Source organism: Silurus meridionalis, chromosome 26 (assembly GCF_014805685.1).
Source record: "Silurus meridionalis isolate SWU-2019-XX chromosome 26, ASM1480568v1, whole genome shotgun sequence".
NCBI classification, from domain to species: Eukaryota; Metazoa; Chordata; class Actinopteri; order Siluriformes; family Siluridae; genus Silurus; species Silurus meridionalis.
Window position 1 is genome coordinate 3,446,637 of NC_060909.1, and position 20,727 is coordinate 3,467,363.

At 38.3% G+C, this 20,727-nt stretch overlaps 1 protein-coding gene across 5 annotated transcripts in view; it reads left to right on the plus strand.

Moving 5' to 3' along the window:
- The window catches only part of brsk2b (BR serine/threonine kinase 2b), a 185,214-nt gene that overhangs the window by 120,249 nt on the left and 44,238 nt on the right, over positions 1-20,727 (plus strand). For all 5 annotated transcript variants that reach the window (XM_046841053.1, XM_046841056.1, XM_046841054.1 and 2 more), the window contains exons 3-5: positions 9,248-9,333; positions 10,529-10,669; positions 17,865-17,981. In XM_046841053.1, the coding sequence (XP_046697009.1) occupies positions 9,248-9,333; positions 10,529-10,669; positions 17,865-17,981 (344 nt within the window). The remainder of the gene's footprint in view (positions 1-9,247; positions 9,334-10,528; positions 10,670-17,864; positions 17,982-20,727) is intronic.

Consider the following 20,727-nt stretch of genomic DNA (forward strand, 5'->3'; position numbering starts at 1 on the left):
AGGCCAAGACATGAGGTGGGAGTGAGACTGACAGGATTAAACCTTGGATGTTTGGCTTGTACACTCTGATGACTTGATGATGTGATCTTACAGAAATGGGCAGTTTGCCACATTTTGTTGATGTATGTGATAATAATAAGCAAGGTTCCGATTCCACCCCGGAGACCCATTAATCCACGAATGTGTGCACCCGTGAGCGGTGTCATTACAGCTTTCAAAGAAATGAAAAGTTGACTATTTCACTTATCTGGGTAGCTTACCAATAAGATGTGCAATATATTGCTTTGACACTGGAAAAAATCCATATCTGGGCAGGAACGTTTCGGCATTTCCGTTCACACAGATCCGTCTCTATGATCGCTGTAATGCTGTCATTTGTTGCACTGTCACTCGAAGCCCTCGGCCTTCTGATTGTGTGTGAATTTCAGACACAGCTGTTAGCTTGACTGAGATTAATCGGGCAATTGTCATGGGGAAGGAGGAACGGTGTTTAATCTGCACTGATGGTGGTGTACATTGTACCTGATGTCTCAGGAGGTATTAGTTGAGCTGGAATAGCGCTCTCAGCCATGCGCTAAGGTCCGCTGGTTTAACCTCAACCAACCCTGCGATGCACAAGTGTCTGTTTGCACATGTGTTGGAGTTAATTAGCTACAAAGCCACCGTGACTCCCAGGAGCATTGCAGGAGCAGACCGGGCTCCATGTTTATTAAAGGAGCAGGACCGATATGCCAACGACTTGCTTCCTTATGGCTTTTTTTGGCACCTCTAGGTAGATCATTTGTAGAGGAGTAAGAATGTTTGTAAGGAAGTAGGTGTTGTAGGCGGATGAAAAAAATAAATGGATTAGGGCAAAAGAAATCAAGCATAAAGCAGAGTGTTGGTGTCCAGTAGACTTGTACAAGGATGTTAAACGCGTTAACAGCAGAGATGAAAAGTAATGAAGTACGAATACTCCGTTACTGCACTTAGGTAGTTTACTATTTATTTTTCAGACAACTTTTTACTTTCACTCAATAAATTATTTACACATCTGTACTTTCTACTTCTTACATTTTCAAATTGTACTCGTTACTTTAGTTTTAATCTTTTTGGTGACAAGATCAATTTATTTCCTGTCATTGCGTGGCTTTTTCAACCTGCCCCTGGTGTATCATTTTCTGGCTCTCAGGCAATACAGACGTAGGCTAGTTTACAAAGCTAACAACAAGCAAGGCAGAAGGCAGTAAGAAGTCTGGGGTTAACGTGAATGAGACAGAGGGAGTCAGCAATGTGAACATGACTGAGAACAGAGACATTCATCATCTTTTCGCTGCTTGTGTTTTATATGGTGGATGTTCAGCCTGGATTCATTCATTAGATAACAACATTTGAAATTCTTTTGTATTAAAATATTATGATGAGAATATATACTATTTTAAGGAAAAAATAGGATTTTAAATTTGATGTCTGAAACAGGTTTTAAAAAATTTGGGACAGGGCCATGTTTACCTCTGTGTAGAATCGTCTTCTGTCTGTATACATCTGGGAACTGAGGTGTTCTTTGTTGTGTTTTCTGTTTGCTGAAAGGTTTAGACTGCAGGCAGGTCAGTTTAGCACTTGGACTCTTCTACTACAAATTCATGCTATTGTAATAAATGCAGTATGTACAGTAGTTAGCATTGTCTTGCACAAATATGCAAGGCTTTCCCTGAAAAAGACATTTTCAGAATGGAAGCATTAGTTGCTTTTTTAACTGAGATCTGATGACAAACCAGATGGTCCCTCTCCTCTTTAGCCCGGAGGACGTGGTGACATTGCATTCTGTTTTTATTTGCATTATAAAAAGTGTCCCAATTTTTTTGGAACTGAGGTTGTGCTTGGCATATTGAGGGCAAAGCCCTCTAGTGTCTTCTGTTCTATTCTGTCTTATTCCCTTTCCTTTCCATTCTCTCTTTTACCATCTCTTCTTCTCACTTCTCTTTACTGTCTTGTTTGCACCACCCTGTTCGACTTCTGCGTTGGGTTTTGTTTTTGTTTTTTTTTACACAAAAGCCATTCAATTAGCCATATTAGCTCCCTGCAATCACACAGCACTTGAGTCTAATAGCGGTTAAATCTCTTCATCATAAATCTTGTTTACATTCATTGTGTTACAACCTACACAAAGAGCCTGGGGATTGGATTTCTTATCAAGAAGCAAAAACAAAAGAGCATTAGTGAAGTGACTCCCCAACACACACACACACACACACACACACACACACACACACACACACACACACACATGTACACACCACTCAGATTCTCTCAATATCCTGGATTAGCAATTCATTGTGGGTTTTTTCCCCCCTCGCAGTTCAAGCAGGCAGAGAAATGGAATATCCGAGCCGCAGCTCATGCATGTCATCAGTTCAAATCAAATTACTTCCAGTAGCGTTCCAGTTGGTGCCTTACAGTCATTTGACCTTGTGATTTGATTGTAAATTTTGGCTTTAGGAGTCTGAAATGCGGTTCTCGAGGGAAATGAATCACTTGATAATCACTTTTGCAAGGTGCTATTGCGCTAGTGATAATGATTAAACATGCTAAACCAATAAGAAAGGGCACTGAGGTGAACACTTTCACTGTAGTATAATGAGTAGAAAACGGATAACTGCCTGTCCATACGACGAACAACTCTAATAGTGAGTGTGTGTTTGTGTGTGTGTGTGTCTTTGTGAGTGTTCTGGACTTTTGCATATAAGTGATTGCAGTGCATATCTCACGGATAATTGTCCATGGCTTTTAACTGTAAACTCATTCCACACTTCATTAATATTTTAATTCATTACACTTACAAGCGAATCAGAATTCAATCCCAGCACTGTACAAATGATGCTTTCGAAATAAGGACACATCCAATCTATCTGTTACTCTGTGCAGCAACATCTGGATTGTTTTCTTTTTGATAGGATTCAGTTCACACTACATACATTGGAAAAAAAAAATGTATCGCAGAAAAACTGTCAAGCGCCAAGAACACACAGCTGGCAGTATATTTTTTCATTAATATAATATAAATTAACATAAATATTATAAATATAATATTATAGCATATGTTATGGTTTAATATTATATTATAATAGTAATACCACAGTGTTTCATAGCACAGCATTATTACTTTCTGAATCTGAACGCAGGTGTTTTTTTAATTTTATTATTTGTGCTTATTTACTTATTTATTTATTTATTTATTTATTTATTTAATCAAAGGTTTATATTATCGTGCGTATTCTAATATTTTATCGTTTGCATAGTAACAACTTGGACAGAACATTTAGCATAAAAATAAATGAATTATATATTGATGCTTTATATGCAAATGTATGTTTAATATTAGTAAATCAACATAGAGCATGAAGCCAAAATATTCTCGTAAATCAAATCAAATCAAAAATGTTTTCAAGTAACATTTAAATTGGGAAAAGTCGCTCTGCAAAGTGAATTTTCCCATAGGAAATAATGTAATAATCCGTTCCACACACTCAAATATATATATATATATATATATATATATATATATATCTTTTCATGGTATTTTATGTACAGATTATTGTCCTAAATGTATCTGAAACAAATAACAATAATGAGTGCACAATATAAAGTAAAAATAAAACAAATTTAACCCGCACTTCACAAGAGTTGTGGCTGGCGTAAGGGAGACTAGAGGAAGGAGAGGAGAGGAGAGGAGAGGAGAGGAGAGGAGAGGAGGAGGAGGAGGAGGAGGAGGAGGAAGGTTATTGCTTGGAAGGAGACTCTCCTTCCATGAGAACACACATGGTCACAATTCCATAGTAAACAGTACGTTCATGCGAATGCAGCCTGTACGAGGGATACATGCCGAATGAGGAAGAATAGGCAGGAAGCTGAACTGAGGTCTCATTGTTTTATGAAGCGAGAGAAAATGAACCATTGTCTCAGTTAAACGCGAGTCGTTGGCATGTTGTTCACGAGATGCTCAGTGTTCACAATGCAACTTTTCGCTCATTATGCAAGTTACATTTTGCTGAAAGATTTTGGCTCGTCCTTCAAAGCATTCGTAAAGCAGGTTACTCGCAATCCAAGGTTCCACTGTACGGAAAACATCACGACATCAAACTGAATTTTTGCTATGTTTCCACACGGACGGTTTTAATTACCAGAATTGTACATCATAGAGGATTTTGGTGATGTGAGACTTCAGAGACTTCAGAGGCTCATCAGTATAACACATGTTTATTGATTAAAATTTATTTTTCGCTGGAGTTTATTTTTTGTATCCGTGTAAAAAATGGACGTCGTGAATCAATGTGTTGCCTTGAAGGTTTTAATTTAGCCTCTTCTGTATTTATTTATTTTCAAACAGAAACATTAAACTGAAACATTAAACGCTCATTATTAAAATCTGTGCTGTTAAAATTCTCTTTAACATGACTGAACACTGTATGGACTAAAGTTTGTATGGAAACTAGACCATAAAATTTAAATATTCTTTATGGAGATTCCATTGTGCATTCAGTCCCCATTTGCTCCTATAATAACCTCCATTCTTCTGGGAAGATGTTCCATTAGACTTTGGAGTGTGTATGTGGACATTTGTGTTCCTCAGCCACAAGGGTGTTGAAGTCAAGTACTGATGTAGGTGAGGAGGCCTGAGGTGCAGTCAGTTCTCCAATTGATCTCAAAGGTGTTCAATAGGGTGGAGGTCAGAGGTCTATAACAGGCCACTCAAGATATTTACTCTAACCCATGTAAACCATATCTTCACAGGGCTGGTTTTGTTTACAGGGACATTGTCATGCTGGAACAGGTTCTGATCTCCTAGTTCAAGTCTATTGATCTACCTATCGATCCCCTTTATTTGAACAAATAAATTCTCAATATGCAGTATGCATAATTTCTTTATTAAAACAATAGATGCCTAGCAATCAGGCATTTATTTAAACAGCCACTTAAGTTGCTCTGTGTGATAAAGTGTCTGCTGAATTGTGTGTGTTGTGTGTTCTGCTTAAGTATCCCTACTTTAAGCAGTCTGAGCATTTCATTTAGACCCCTCTAACCAAAAAAAGCATATTTAATGACTTCCCAGGGTGCTTACTCTACCAGACTTAAGAAAAGAACTGATTATTGGTATGCATGTGTACAAGTATCTCACACACTTCACATTCCTTTTCTCTCTCTGTTTTCCTGAGAAAGTAGAAGTGAAATTTGGAGGCATTTGCCATGACTGAGAGTTTGATATAGCAGCAAGGGTTGGCAGATAAAGCTTTTTATTAGTTTTTTTCTCTCGCTCTGCCACAGAGGTCCGAGTGACAGACCTTTTGAAGAATTGAGTCTTTGATGGTAATAAAATGACAATTTCCTTTCAGTCTGTCATTGTTTCCCAGGTTGCTGGGGATGGATGTAGGCATGTGTGTGTGTATGTGTATCAATGTATGACCATGCTAAGGGATGTATAGACAGTACTAACTAATGTTTGTCCCCCAAATGGAGATTAAAGAAATGGTTAAAAAAGTAGTGGTTAAAGAAAAAATGAGGCAATGGTAAATACAGCAGTTCTTCTTCAGACAGGATCAGGAAGAAACCTTGAGAGGAACCCGACTCCAAAAGGAATCGTCCTCATCTGGTTGTCAATGAATACTCACTGTACTATTGGTTTATCAATGAAGCATTTGTTGAGGTTATCAGCTGTCCACTGATTGAGAATGTAAAACTGTCCATGGTGCTTGAAATCCAAGCCATTATAGCAGAAATGTGCATATTATTTGTATTACAAAGTGACTAGAAGTGACTTATAATGTTACCATTGTGAAAAAAAAGACACATTCTGGCAAGGAAGACCCGTCTCCTAGATTCTCTAAGCCTTCCATGCTGTGCGTTCAAAGTTTCAGAATCAACCGTTCCAGCTCTCACTTTCATTCCCAGTGCATTAAAGCAGCTCGTATAATCCTTGAATAGCATAATTTCTCATTTATTTGTTACACATGTATTTACGTTGTAAAGAGTGAATATATACAGAGCCTGTTAAAGGTTTGGAATCACCTCGTCTAGTTTTTGAGACACACATGCATGTTTATATTGTTTCTAAGCAGCAGACTAGATCATTTAACAGCATGGAGGTTTACTATGACCAATAAATAATGCAAATGCCCTTAGCATAGAGAACAGCTTTACACACTCTCTGCATTACATTTTCAGTATTTTGGCAGATGCCCTCATGCAGAGTGACGATCTCATTCTTATCTTATCTGAGCAGCTATGGGGTTGAGGGCCTTGTTCAAGGGCCCAGTAGTGGAAGATTGGTATAGCTGCGATTTGATCTCATGATCTTTGAATCCAAAGTTCTATGCCTGTAAGCTACTACGTCCCCAGTTTTTTTCTCTGAACATTCAGCTCAAACACTCCAGCCTTCTACACTAGTTGGAGATTTCTTCTTGACCCAGTTCCTCATCCAGGTTAACCCAGAGCAGTTAAATAGGATTGAGGTGCGGTGACTGGGCAGAACGTTCCATGATGGATAATACTGGAGACAACTGTTTGCTCTTGTAATAAGTGGAATGTTGCATAGCTTCATGCATTTCATCCAAAGCGTAGTGTTATTGCCAGAGGTGAGTATGAAGTGGTAGCCATGTTGGTTTGTTGTGAAGAAAAAAAATGAGCATCGGAGGTGGAAATGTAATGTGTACAGCATGTGCAGGCCTTTAATTGAAGAACAGTTTGTTCTTTTGAAAAAGTTTTAATTCAGGTGATAACCAAAAAATAGCAAAGTCCCAGATTTCTCTTTTTTTGCTCTACTTTTTGTTACCGATTAAATTTAATAAGAACTCTATGCAAATCTCTAGTACGTTTTCGCATGTAAGTATGTGTGGCTGGGGTAAGCAGTTGCAGGTGTGTGTGTGTGTGTGTGTGTGTGTGTGTGTGTGTGAGAGATAAGCTGGCATGTCTGGTAGATGCACACTCTTTGTTCAGACACTGATATGAACTCCAGGTACCTGTATCTGCACTCTTATCAACATGCGGCCTGTAGAGAGCACTGATGTGAGAAGGAGCAGCTGTTGTAGGGGAGTCACTTGGCTTCTTTAGACTTTTTACAGAGACTTCCAGCCCTGAGCATGTTGATGAATACGCTTTCCTTTTCCGAAGCTCCTACATTTATTTGTGAACCAACAAAAATCAACACAATCAAAAATTTTTTCCAGACTTGAAAGGGTTTATTTTATTTGGTCCACATTTGGAATAAACCTAAAAACCTGTGTCTTCTTCTCCTGTCACAGTTGCATCTTTTGGCCCTGTAGTACAATGATATTTTCAGGAATTATTTATAATAGGTAATATAGCTAAGGATAGGTTCCCTTTGGTGTTTGGTTCCTTTCTTGGTTTCTTTGTCATCTGAGGGAGTTTTTTCCTCACCATCCAAACCTGAGGCTCAATCATTAGGGAAAATCTTAAAGGTTTAAATGTATTTTTTGTTAATATTTCTATGTATTATATATTTGTGGACACCTTTAAAGGAGAAAATGTAATTCTAGTGCATCCAAAGTCCTATAATTATTCCAGTTTGGAGAGCAGTAAGCACACACAGCTGGAAAGTTTAAGTATTCCAAAGTTTATGTCCATATAGTATATTATAAGCTTTTCAATTCACCTTTGGAATTAAATATATCTTCCATCCATATATATATATATATATAAATTTATGTTTCCATGTTTCCATGTACTGTTTATTTATATTCATATTATTTATATCATATTATTCATTCTTTTATCATTATTTATTACAGATATCATAGCCATACCAACCTGTACATATATCAATATCTTACACTGCTACAAATGCACTTCTGGTTAAATGCTAATGCACTGTAACATGTGCAATGACAAAATGTAATCTAATCTAATCTGAACCTTGCACTTTACATGCCATGTCACATGATTATCCCACAGTTTACAACACCCTTTGTCTCTCACTTGTCTAATAATGGATTATTTTTGCTGTCCTCATCCTCTTCCTTGTCCTCCATAATCCTTCATACTCGGGTTATGACTGCTTTGTTACTCTCTGTTTATAAATTTGAATGTAAATGATATAATTTGTTTCGAGTGTGACACTAGCTCTCTACAGCCGTTTAGGTTTATAATATATATACCGTGTGTGGTTTTTGAGACAAACGTGCATGTTTCTTTTGTTTTTATGCAACGAACAAAGTCATTTAACCACATGAGGGTCTATTTTTACCAAACAAATATATCACTGTACAGATGTTCCACTTTATTTTAATTGAAAAATCTTCCCATTGCATGAAGAACAGCTTTACTGTTTGCTCTTTAAATAACGCTAACAGAGCTTTAACATACTCTAGATAGATAGATAGATAGATAGATAGATAGATAGATAGATAGATAGATAGATAGATAGATAGATAGATAGATAGATAGATAGATAGACAGACGGATAGACAGACGGATAGATAGACGTGTCGGTACGTACTTCGGTTTTGAAGTCATGGTTCGGTTACATTTTATATTACCGTAATTTCTGGACTATTAAGCGCACCCAAATATAAGCCGCACCCACTGAATTTGACAAAGATGTTTATTTTGAACATAAATACGTCTACACTGAAACTAATAAACTTTACACAGGCTTTAACGAAAGACAGTGTCTGTTACACGGCTGGTATCTAAACAGTCGCCTACCAAGGAAGTCATTGTTCACTGTCTTTCTCCTTCCTTTCACAACTATTTCTCTCGAGAGTTTATCTTTTTGCATCGTCGTGCGTTTAAAAATCACCATCGGTGAAGCTTTTCTCCCGATGCCGTGCAGCTCAGAACACCCAGAACACGTTTTTTCATGCCCGGTTGTTTTCAGCATGACGAATGATTTGCATTTCCTGTATATATTATATTAGTTTTTCCCAATCTCTCTCAAGTTTCCTCCAACCCATTGTTTCGCATTGCTGTTGGGTTCTTGCTTTATTTATCCGCTTGCCAAGCACTGATTAATGTTTAGCCTCTTAATGAAAGAGCTGGAGCACTGATTAGACACATCCTGACAGGATAATATCCATGAACTGCATCTTTTGCTTTTTCTACAAATCGCAGCAGAATGGTATTACAATCATTAGTGCTTTATTATAGGTCCAAAGGTCGGTTATTTTTAGAATAGACACATGTAAATATTTAACTCCTTATTTGTACAGGTAAAAAAATGTTTCCCCTCTTTTTCTCTCTTCATTTTTCTCCACAGGTCGAGAGGGAAATCGCAATCCTGAAGCTTATAGAACACCCTCACGTACTGAAGTTGCACGACGTGTATGAAAATAAGAAATATTTGTAAGTACACGCATCTCTTTTCATGTGTATGAGTTTCACGACACGTGACGTAGCAGAGGTTGTGTCTCGGTATCTCTCTCTCGACGTTGAGCTCCGTCGGTTCGGCCTAATGCTGTTTTCAATAATTGATCAAAGGCGTCACCGTGGAAACCGCCAAGGAATTCATTTTTTCTTAATATCATACTGATGATACAGACGGATGGCTCGAGCGGACGTGAAAAATGTTTGCCTAAAAATGTTGTTTTTTTTTGTGCTCGCAAATCAAGTATGAATTCATCCCTAATTTAAATTGCCCTGACAGGTGATCGCATGAGAAAATCCTTTAATCGACTAATAAATCAGAGGATCTGTGTGTCTGTTTCCCTCTGCGTCGCTGGGCGAGCGCACTGTACGCTTCTGCAAATACTTCTGTTTGAATAGGCATATGAGGAGGAAGTGTGTTCGCCATTAACACAGGAAAAATGGGCTATAAACACACACACACACACACACATTTGCATCTGAACAATACACATCTGAAGTTCTGCACCACTTCGCATTGCCTGCCTTGAAGCACAACAATTTCAACCTGATTTACTTGATCTGAAGGAAGAAAGCTTTGAGTAATGAAGCACCGTAAGTCCAAAACGCATCGATAAACCCTAAACAGTCACACTAGATTGATACCTGCTGCAAAAATATACTGGACATTGTGACGGCCCTTATTGGTCTCTCTTCATTATATGATACGAATTCGTAGGTCAAAGTTCACGAAACTTGAGCCAGTTGTTGCTCAGTGTAAGGCTCTGGGTTATTGATTGAAAAGTCATGGGTTCAAGCCCCTGTATCACCAAGGTGTCACTGTTGGGGCCTTGATAAAGACCCCCTCTGTGCTCCATCTGTATCATGGCCCTATGCAGCTTCCTAACCTTGATATGATATGTGAAGAAATGATTTCACTGACAATCAAACACACGGAAACAAATTCAGAAATGGATCACAGTGGTAGACATGGTGATACTCAGTGTTTAAAACATTGGATTTTCTGAACAGAAGGTTGTGAGGTTCAAGTCTCAGCACCACCAAGCTGCTGTTGCTTGAGAAAAGCCTTTAACTCTCAAGTGCTTAATAGTATAAATGAGATCTTTTTTTGGTCTCTGTGGATCAGGATATCTGTAAAAAAATGCCAAACTGCACACTCCTGTGTTTCTGCCAGATATTTGGTTCTAGAGCACGTGTCTGGTGGGGAGCTTTTCGACTACCTGGTGAAGAAGGGCAGATTAACACCCAAAGAGGCCAGGAAGTTTTTCAGACAGATCATCTCAGCACTGGACTTCTGTCACAGTCACTCCATATGGTAAGTGTATTTTAAATCCCATACTCAGCACTTTACACATGTTGCTCTTTGCAAGCCAAAGTATAATTTTGCGGTGACTTTTTACATTAATTATAGAAGGTTAACAAGGTCACTGTATAATTTTAGTGCACAAAACATCTGTATCTGTGTCATGGTTAACAAATCGAATTCTTTTCTCCTCACAAGTTCATATGAGACAGTTTTAAATTATATCCCTCGCAATCGCTGACTATTTTTTTTAACCGTATTTGAATAGCGCTGTATGTTAACCAAAAAATACTCTGAAAGATGTATAGGCTATAAAACAACAGTCTACAAGTACATTATTGGGACAAATGTATTAGAGACACCTGGCTTTTCCAGCCTTATGTGGTTCTTCAGCAAGCTGTTAGCACAAAGTTGAAGATATCCAATGTGTTTGCATGTTTTAGCATTTACATTTTTAATCACTGGAACTAGGAGATCTAAACCTGTTCTAGCATGATGATGCCCCTATGCATAGCCATAGTTTGGAGTGGAAGATCTTATCCTATTGAGCTCTCACCCTTACCATTTAGAAGACTTTTGGGATGAATTGGAACGCTGACTGCATCCCAGTCCTCCACAAATCACCTACATCAGTACCTGACTTTACCAACACTCCTATGGCTGAATGAGCACAACCTCCACAAGCATAGATTTTCTTAGTCATCTACATAATGAAGTACCTGAAATGTGCACCAGCATCTGGTTTTTGGGTTATCTAGGTGAAGAGTGTATGTATGTATACATATAGAAGTAGAATTTCCATCATCATCTAGCATACATTCTGCATCCCACAGTTCCTCAGTCTTAATCATAGACCACCATGACCCTGACCAAGCTTTTACCAAGAATAAATGAATGAATGAAAGCCTGATATTTAGTCAAGTATTAAAGCGAGATATAGTCATGGAAAGCATTCCCGAGATTACAATATGATGCCATAAATTAAAATCAAGTTTGGATTTGAAGGCCAGATTTTAGCTAATACGAGTAAAGATTACGTTGATCTTCCACTGTTACTTGCCCTTAAACAATTGTAAAGTGTAATTATTTAGAATAACTATCATATATATTATATTATCAATTTCTTGTTGAAAATATTTTCACCGTATCACAAAATGTCATAGTTTAACATCTATTTTCAAAAGCTCATATTAATGTTTTTCTTTGTGATAATGTTTCCTGTCCCTGATTCTTTGCATCACATGGCTGGGGTTGAGACGTTTATTACTGATGCCGACATCATTTATGTACGATGACGGCCACCTGAAGTGGAGCATTACTTAGTCATTATGAAGCATTGTCGCAAATACCAATTATCACCCCGGTGAGGCATCATGATGTTGCCTCTCTGGCAGGTTGGAGACAGATTGCCCCCCCCTTCGGTATGACACATGAAAGTAGTTTTCATCACCGACTGTGTCCTCGAGCTCGTCTTCTATCCTCGGCTCGGAGATAAAGTGGAGAGAAAAGCGTGTGGAAATTCGCTCCATCTGCTCGCGCTCCGCAGCGCTCAGAGCCCGGAGGGTTTCAATTAGCTGTACAACAGGAGGAAATAATCAGAGAGAAATTGAGCCCTGCAACAGGAAGCGACAAATGTTCTGGTGTGCCATGTATTAAGACGTAACTGCACAAATCGACGGCTTTAGCGCTCACGTTCAGTAATGCGTATATAAACCGACAGCGTTAGTGTTTCAACATCAAATCTCACTTTAATTCTATCATGTGAAATTCGATTTGATGCATTCCAATGCATTTGGAATCATTAGAAACTAAAACTATTTTTAGTCTGCTGTTAAAGTTTTTATTCGAATGACCTGCGTAGTGAATCTGTTTTCCTCTCTGTATGCTCTTCATGCATTACCATGCTAATGCATTGAAAACATAGCCATTAGCACAATATTTGCATCTGTTTACCATTCGCCCGAGCCTAATGAAGACTCTAATCTACACGCTCTTCTCTCTCTCTTTTTTTTTCTTCCCTGATGGATGGTTTGGAGGCCTCTCTGGATAGGTGATGGAAATGATTGAATAAATAGCGCTGCGGGGAAGCTTTGTCTCTCTGGGCTCGACTCTCCCAAATTCCTTTCTTTCCTCTCGAGCCTGAAAGCTTCTTTCTAATGCACTGTGTTGTTCGCTGTCCAATGTCATCGCAGCTAAGTGCTAAATGGCGAAGGTTTTTTTTCAGACGCGGTTTGAGTGTTAGCAGGACGGAAGAGGCAGCTGCAGTTTGGCCTGTCAGAATGATAGGAAGCAAAACTGGCATGGTGAAGTCCCTTCATATTCTTGACCTCTTTCAGGTTGGGGAGAGAGAGAGAGAGAGAGAGAGAGAGAGAGAGAGAGAGCGAGAGAGCGAGAGAGAGACATGCAGACAGATGACAGACAGAAAAATAGACAGAGAAATTGAAGCAGAGAGAGAGGCAGATGGAGAGGTAACAGACAGACAGACAGACAGACACAGAGAGAGAGAGAGAGAGAGAGAGAGAGAGAGAGAGAGAGAGAGAGAGAGAGAGAGATGGACTAAGGGAGACATGCAGACATATGACAGATAAGGGCTACAAATAACGATTATTTTGATAATTGATTAATCGGACGATTATTTATTTATTTATTTTTCTCAATTAATTGATTATTCTGATATATACAGTGAGGAAAATAAGTATTTGAACACTCTGCTAGTTTGCAAGTTCTTCCACTTAGAAATCATGGAGGGGTCTGAAATTGTCATCATAGGTGCATGTCCACTGTGAGAGACAAAATAAATAAAAAAATCCAGAAATCACAATATATGATTTTTAAACTATTTATTTGTATGATACAGCTGCAAATAAGTATTTGAACACCTGTCTATCAGCTAGAATTCTGACCCTCAAAGACCTGTTAGTCTGCCTTTAAAATGTCCACCTCCACTACATTTATTATCCTAAATTAGATGCACCTGTTTGAGGTCGTTAGCTGCATAAAGACACCTGTCCACCCCATACAATCAGTAAGAATCCAACTACTAACATGGCCAAGACAAAAGAGCTGTTCAAAGACACTAGAGACAAAATTGTACACCTCCACAAGGCTGGAAAGGGCTACGGGGAAATTGCCAAGCAGCTTGGTGAAAAAAGGTCCACTGTTGGAGCAATCATTAGAACATGGAAGAGGCTAAACATGACTGTCAATCTCCCTCGGACTGGGGCTCCATGCAAGATCTCACCTCGTAAGGTCTCAATGATCCTAAGGAAGGTGAGAAATCAGCCCAGAACTACACGGGAGGAGCTGGTCAATGACCTGAAAAGAGCTGGGACCACCGTTTCCAAGGTTACTGTTGGTTACACCAAGACGTCATGGTTTGAAATCATGCATGGCACGGAAGGTTCCCCTGCTTAAACCAGCACATGTCCAGGCACGTCTTAAGTTTGCCAGTGACCATTTGGATGATCCAGAGGAGTCATGGGAGAAAGTCATGTGGTCAGATGAGACCAAAATAGAACTTTTGGGTCATAATTCCACTAAACGTCTTTGGAGGAAGAAGAATGATGAGTACCATCCCAAGAACATTAAAGATGGGTCGAGGCTGGGTCTTCCAACATGACAATGACCCGAAGCACACAGCCAGGATAACCAAGGAGTGACTCTGTAAGAAGCATTTCAAGGTTCTGACGTGGCCTAGCCAGTCTCCAGACCTAAACCCAATAGAGAATCTTTGGAGGGAGCTCAAACTCCGTGTTTCTCAGCGACAGGCCAGAAACCTGACTGATCTAGAGAAGATCTGTGTGGAGGAGTGGGCCAAAATCCCTCCTGCAGTGTGTGCAAACCTGGTGAAAAACTACAGGTAACGTTTGACCTCTGTAATTGCAAACAAAGGCTACTGTACCAAATATTAACATTGACTTTCTCAGGTGTTCAAATACTTATTTGCAGCTGTATCATACAAATAAATAGTTAAAAAATCATATATTGTGATTTCTGGATTTTTTTTTTATTATGTCTCTAACAGTGGACATGCACCTACGATGACAATTTCAGACCCTCCATGATTTCTAAGTAGGAGAACTTGCAAAATAGCAGGGTGTTCAAATACTTATTTTCCTCACTGTGTATGTATATATATATATATATATATATATATATATATATATATATATATATATATATATATATATATATATATATATATATAATTTTTTTCATTAAATTTATAAACCCTGAATAGTTTAACTATCTTTAATTTAGACACAGATTCAATGCGACTTTTCCGAAGTTACAAACAAACAGTTTACACAATAGCACTCCATTGAACTACTTTTTGTCACATGATGAGGATTATACTATTTTTGCTTACCATACTTATGTTTCACCTGCATCCTTGACGCCAGTGTTTTTTCTTTTCATATGTTAGTTTATCACTGTGGCACACAAGCTCCAGGTTACTTGCAGGTTACAGTTTTCTTTGTTGCGTTTAATATAAAATGTAAAATGACTTGGGACGCACACTTTTCCTGCTACCGGTTGAGCCTGTACTCTCCTCTATTTCGCAAGCGGCTGTGTTATCTTCCTATCTACAAAAGTTTTAAGAGGTACAGTTACTCCAGTATCACCTTATTTTACTCACCTACTTTTTCTGCACATTTGGATGATGGCACCCTGCACGGGAAAAAAAGCTCTTCGGATGGTGTTTTAAATGACAAATCATCAGGATTTATGAAAATATGTGTTAAAGTATGCTGAAATAATATATAATAAATATAAATAATAAGTAGATCATATCTTCAGAAAATTTTATATTAAATGTAAAACACACACACACACACTTATACACTTACATAGACATAAAATGCAAACTATTCAATAACATTTTTCCATTTATTTTGTAAAATATTTCGTTTTATTTAATCCATTAAATTTGTTCCAATTTAATTAAATACCTAATTTAATCAATATAAAAGTGTATTGCATTAATTTGATTCAATGATATTTATAAAATAAAAATAATAAATATTATATATATTATTTAACTAAGCAGGCATTTTATTTAAAACTGTAATAATAATAATAATTAAAAAAAAGACAAGCAATTTTGTTTTGCATTTCTTCCTACTAAAGTTTTACCGAACCGTGACTTTAAAACTGAGCTACCGAACCGTGAATTTTGTGTAACATTAGACCTCTTTTATATATATATATATATATATGATTGCAGGCCTGAAATTGCTCTTTTGGCCAGAGAGGGTTTATGACAGGAGTCCCGGGGCTTAACAGCAGCCTTGCTTACAGAGAGCATGTCCTCTCCTCAAGGATGTCTTTATTGGTTCTGAGTGTTAGTGTTGGTCAGGGAAAGGGAGGGAATGACCATCCATCTTCCTCAGCTTTTTTCTCAAAAGGTAGCTAGGGGGAGGGAAAGTTAATATGAGGGGAAGGGCAGGTCAAGTGAACGCCTCAGAAACCACTAAAATGTCGCCAGTGGGAAAGTGGAACCGTTTGGTAATCGCATCATGACGCAACATTTAAAGTAAACCCTCAATCCTGTGTAGTGTTTCCTGCAACTTGAGGCAGATCTCATTTTTGTGCAATCAGTCTTTCGATCCTGAATTTCTTGAACAACTCTGTATCGATTGTTCATCTCCGACTAATCAGAGGAGTCTGCTTGACACGTGTTTCTCACTGACTTTTCTAACAGTCGATTATGTACACGTGTTTTCTGGTTTGGTTAGAACAAAGAAATCTTTAAAGAATAGCAATACTTTGCAGACCTGGTTTAGGTCTTCCACTTTCCTGACAAGCAGTTGATTCCTCGGGTTTGAGTTGAAATGATTGGAATTGAGTTGCCTTCCAAACGCTTCCAATCATTCCCACTACCCCTTTTTTGGCATTTTTTAGGGATGAAATTGTGTGTGAGACTTGCTCACCATTTTCTACCTGCCAGCTTCCCAGCAGGCTAGGCACAGTGACAGGCTTTGTGTTTCTCCATGGTCAGGCCTAATAGTCAAGTGAAAGTAGAATGGCTAGCGTCCAGCTGAGGTAGCTGCTTCAGAGAGAATGCAAAACATGGTTCGATCACAGCTGTGTCATTTGATCAGGCTCTTTTGGAACGCAGCAGGTGAATTTAAGCGATGGATTCAGGCTTTGAAGCTTTTTAAGCAGCCTGAAGACATGGAGAATAAGTACCATCCTGAGGCTATGAATAATTATGAGTGGAAAGCTATAAGAAACGATCTTTATAGATTTTATCTGGTAAATACAGTGATGATTTGGATTATTTTGATAATTCCATTTATTTTTTATTTGAGATGAATTCTATATTCAGGAAAGGGGGCGCCAGTGAGCACCCCTGCCTCGCTGCTGCCCTCACTCATTTAAATGATTTACCTGTTTTTCTGCTGAAATTAAATATGTAGTACAGTATATGTTTACATAATTGAATTCAGGCAATTTTGTAATGATTATTAAAAGTGTTTGAAAAATGTTTTTGTAATATTTGCGAAAGATTTGTATGGTGAGGGGGCGGAGCATTGTGGTGGGAGGGCAGAGCCATTAGGGAAGTAACAATAGGAATCTCACCTAGGGTGTCAAAAAGGCCCTGATCTGAAACTGCTGGTGACTCTAGAGAGGGAAAATTAACACTTTATTGCCAAAAGTTTGCAGACACCTGGTCATATGTATGGTATGTGCTTTTTGAGCATCAAATTCCACATTTAGTCCCAATTTACTCATAACATCCTTCACCCTTCTGGGAAGATGTTCCACTAGATTTTGGAGTGTGCTTATGAACATTTGTGTTAAGTCCCACCATTGTACTGTATGCTATTTGTAAATTAATTAGTTCTATGATAAATCGGACTCTGAGCACTGAGTTAGTTGTTCGGACCCTGTGAGAACCTCCAGCCTAATGACTGGAACCCTTGTACTTATAATTAAAGTCTGGCGTCAGCAAACGTACCAAATAATACAATACAAGTACACCGGCAGTGATAAAGATCAGACATCATGTACATTCAGACTAATCTGGTCACAAATCTGACATAAAAGTATAATAAACAGGTGAACAAAACAGCAACACTGAAGTTGAACATATAATCAAATCTCCATTTAATTACAGTGCGTATTTTCATCCAGTCATTTCGCCTGAGATCTCCACATGTTCCTGGATACTTTTGTAAAACATTCTGCCTCTTTTGTTCAGCCACAGAGACCTGAAGCCAGAGAACCTGCTGTTGGATGAGAAGAACAACATCAGAATAGCAGACTTTGGAATGGCGTCTCTGCAGGTTGGAGACAGTCTCTTGGAAACCAGCTGTGGGTGAGTCACACTTTTGGAGTCTCCAAGACAAAACAATCCATACGCGTGATTGCTTGCTGTTGGTATTTCACAGAGATATAAAGATCAAATCTAAAGACCAAGCGGCGTAAATACCTTCTTTAGGGGAATTAGTGTTGAATACTTAAGTCAAATTCTCTCTGTCATTCCTTATGACTGTTAAAGAATCTTGAAATTGTCTGTGAATTTATACTGTAGTGTACACAGTAGGAAACTGTGCTATATGCTATATGCTAGCATCATTCAGTTCATAGTGCCTGTCGAAAAAAATTTTTTTTAAACATGCATGTTCCTTTTGTTTATATAAAACAACTGTTTCTTTGACCAAACAAATCTATGAATGTAAAGATGCTAAATTGTATGTTTTTTAAAAATCCTCCTTTAGCATGAATAACAACTATAACACATTCTAGGCAACATTCAGCTAAAATACTTTCCCACGTCTTACCAAAGATGTTCTTCACTAATTGGAGATTTCTTTCTGATCTAGTTCATCTAGTTCATATTAGAGCAGTTCAGTAATAGGTGTGGGACTGGGCAGGCAATTCTATCATAGATAACACTGTTTGATTTCTAAATAACGCTTACGGTGCTGATTAGTCACAGGCTAGAAAGAATTGCATGGTATGAGCCAAAGTATGGAATTGGAGCCATGTTGGTTCAGGATTCCTTTCACGTTCCGGAATAAGTCTCCAACCTTCCCTGCTCCAAAACAACCCCAAACCATGAAACTGCCACCTCCATGTTTCTCTTCTGTTCTCGGTCTTACATAAAGTCTTCTGTTAGATGGAGAAATGTGAAAAAAGTCTGACTTTTCCACTTTTTAATCACTGTAGAGTGTTCGATGTGCAGCAACAGTTTCTTCTCTGAGATTGCTGCTCATGTCTTTACTCCTTGCCGTTGTGTTCACACACACCTAAAGGTTTTAGACCAACAAAATGTTACAAATTGGCTTTTAGTTAATTGAGACACTTGATTCTGCAACACCTGGCAACACACTTAGCTTCTTAATCCTTATGAAAGCAGTGAAGGTGTACTTAGTTGTACACGCAAAGCTTTTCCATTTTTTTCTGGTGTAATATGTCATGTGTTCATCTGCGGTTGTACTGAAATAATTCTAAGACCTTATAAACAACAGATGATTTTTATTTTTTCCCCCTGCACCATAAAACCATAAACAGCATCAGTGGCCTAGCGGTGTAGAGTTCAGTAAAGTGATAGTTGTGAGGAAAAAAGCTAGCTCTGTACTGTACCTGCTGATTCTGGTCCGAATCTGGTCCGAATGTAGTTCCTTCTGGCTGAATAGAGGTTGAACTTTACTAATCACCTCACCTATACAACACAGGGCATTCAGGCTAATACGATATAATGCTAAAATCTTTTTATGCTAATATTGGCAGCTTTAAAAAAAAAACAAAAAAAACATTAAAAACAAATTTTAAATATCGCCTAACAGCGAATCAGTGAGTTGTCAGTGGATGCTAGTCTAAGATTTCTACTAATTAAACTGTATATCTAGGCTTATCAGGAAGCCTAGGCTTTTCAGGATAACATGACGTGAGGAGCAATCTGACATCCTCCAGCAAATAAAATTAAAGAACAGCAGATAATACACAAGAGCTGCTTTTCTTGAAGGCCCAAGATGTTTTAAATAACACTCTCCATATGACCTGCCTGAAAACACATTTAATTTTTACATTTTTTTTATTGCTAATTATTAAACAGTATCTCAAAAAAAAGACATGGCATTTTTGCTGAGCAAGACATACAGTATGAACGAGGGGAAGAGACAATAGGTCAGTACTGTACACGTTATAGAGTCATTTCTCAGTGACCGAAACCTTCCCCCTGCATTCCTACGTCTTTTTTCATAATAGCGACTGCTAGCGCTTGGAAAAGCATTGCGCTTGCACTAGCGTGCTGAGATTATTGATTGTCCCCTCATGGCTGCATGGCCCATCTCTAAGCGCAGATATGACAGTTTTTAATTAAACGCATTCATCTTTAGCCTCCTCGTGTGCTCTCTGCTTGACACAAATGTATTCTGTTTACCACAGCTAATGCACTTGGGTTGAATATAAAATGGTGGCTATTCCACACACATGCTTGTTTCACGCAGTCTATTTTCCATCCACTTTATTCACGTTTCTCATTTGACCCCCGTTTTTAATTTGAGTCCTCATGGGCGCTCCGCTAGATACGTGAAGCGATAAGTGCTGTTGTTATTAGCAGAACAGCCCAGGACTAGCATGGGGCCTCAAGTTATGTAGTATTTATCACGTTTTTGTGTCGTGTGTTAGCAAAGCTGGTGGATTAGTGAGCTCATGAAACCGATAACGACATAAACAAAGCTTTCGACTTCTCTCTCAGGTATTAGCGTGATGCTGGTAAGAACAATTCAGTTTAGCGCCTGTCCTGGCCAGAGGATCGATTCTTACATTGTTGAAATATTTTAACAAACTATTTATTTAACTATAGAAATAGTACCATTGTTTTTTTCTTAGATGCTTCTGTGATTCTTATAAACAAGTCAGCGTTCTGTAACTAATCCACATACTGATCCACATCTTGGGATTGTGCGACCTTCTAAGAGAATTTCTTCCCAAAGCAGAAGAGTTGATCAGCCATAGAAGAAAAAGGGTCAAGGGGAAAATGTCAACATTGTCTTGTTTCTTTCATAAAAAACCTATAAAAGAGAAGATGTGTATGTTTGAATAATTAGAATGTT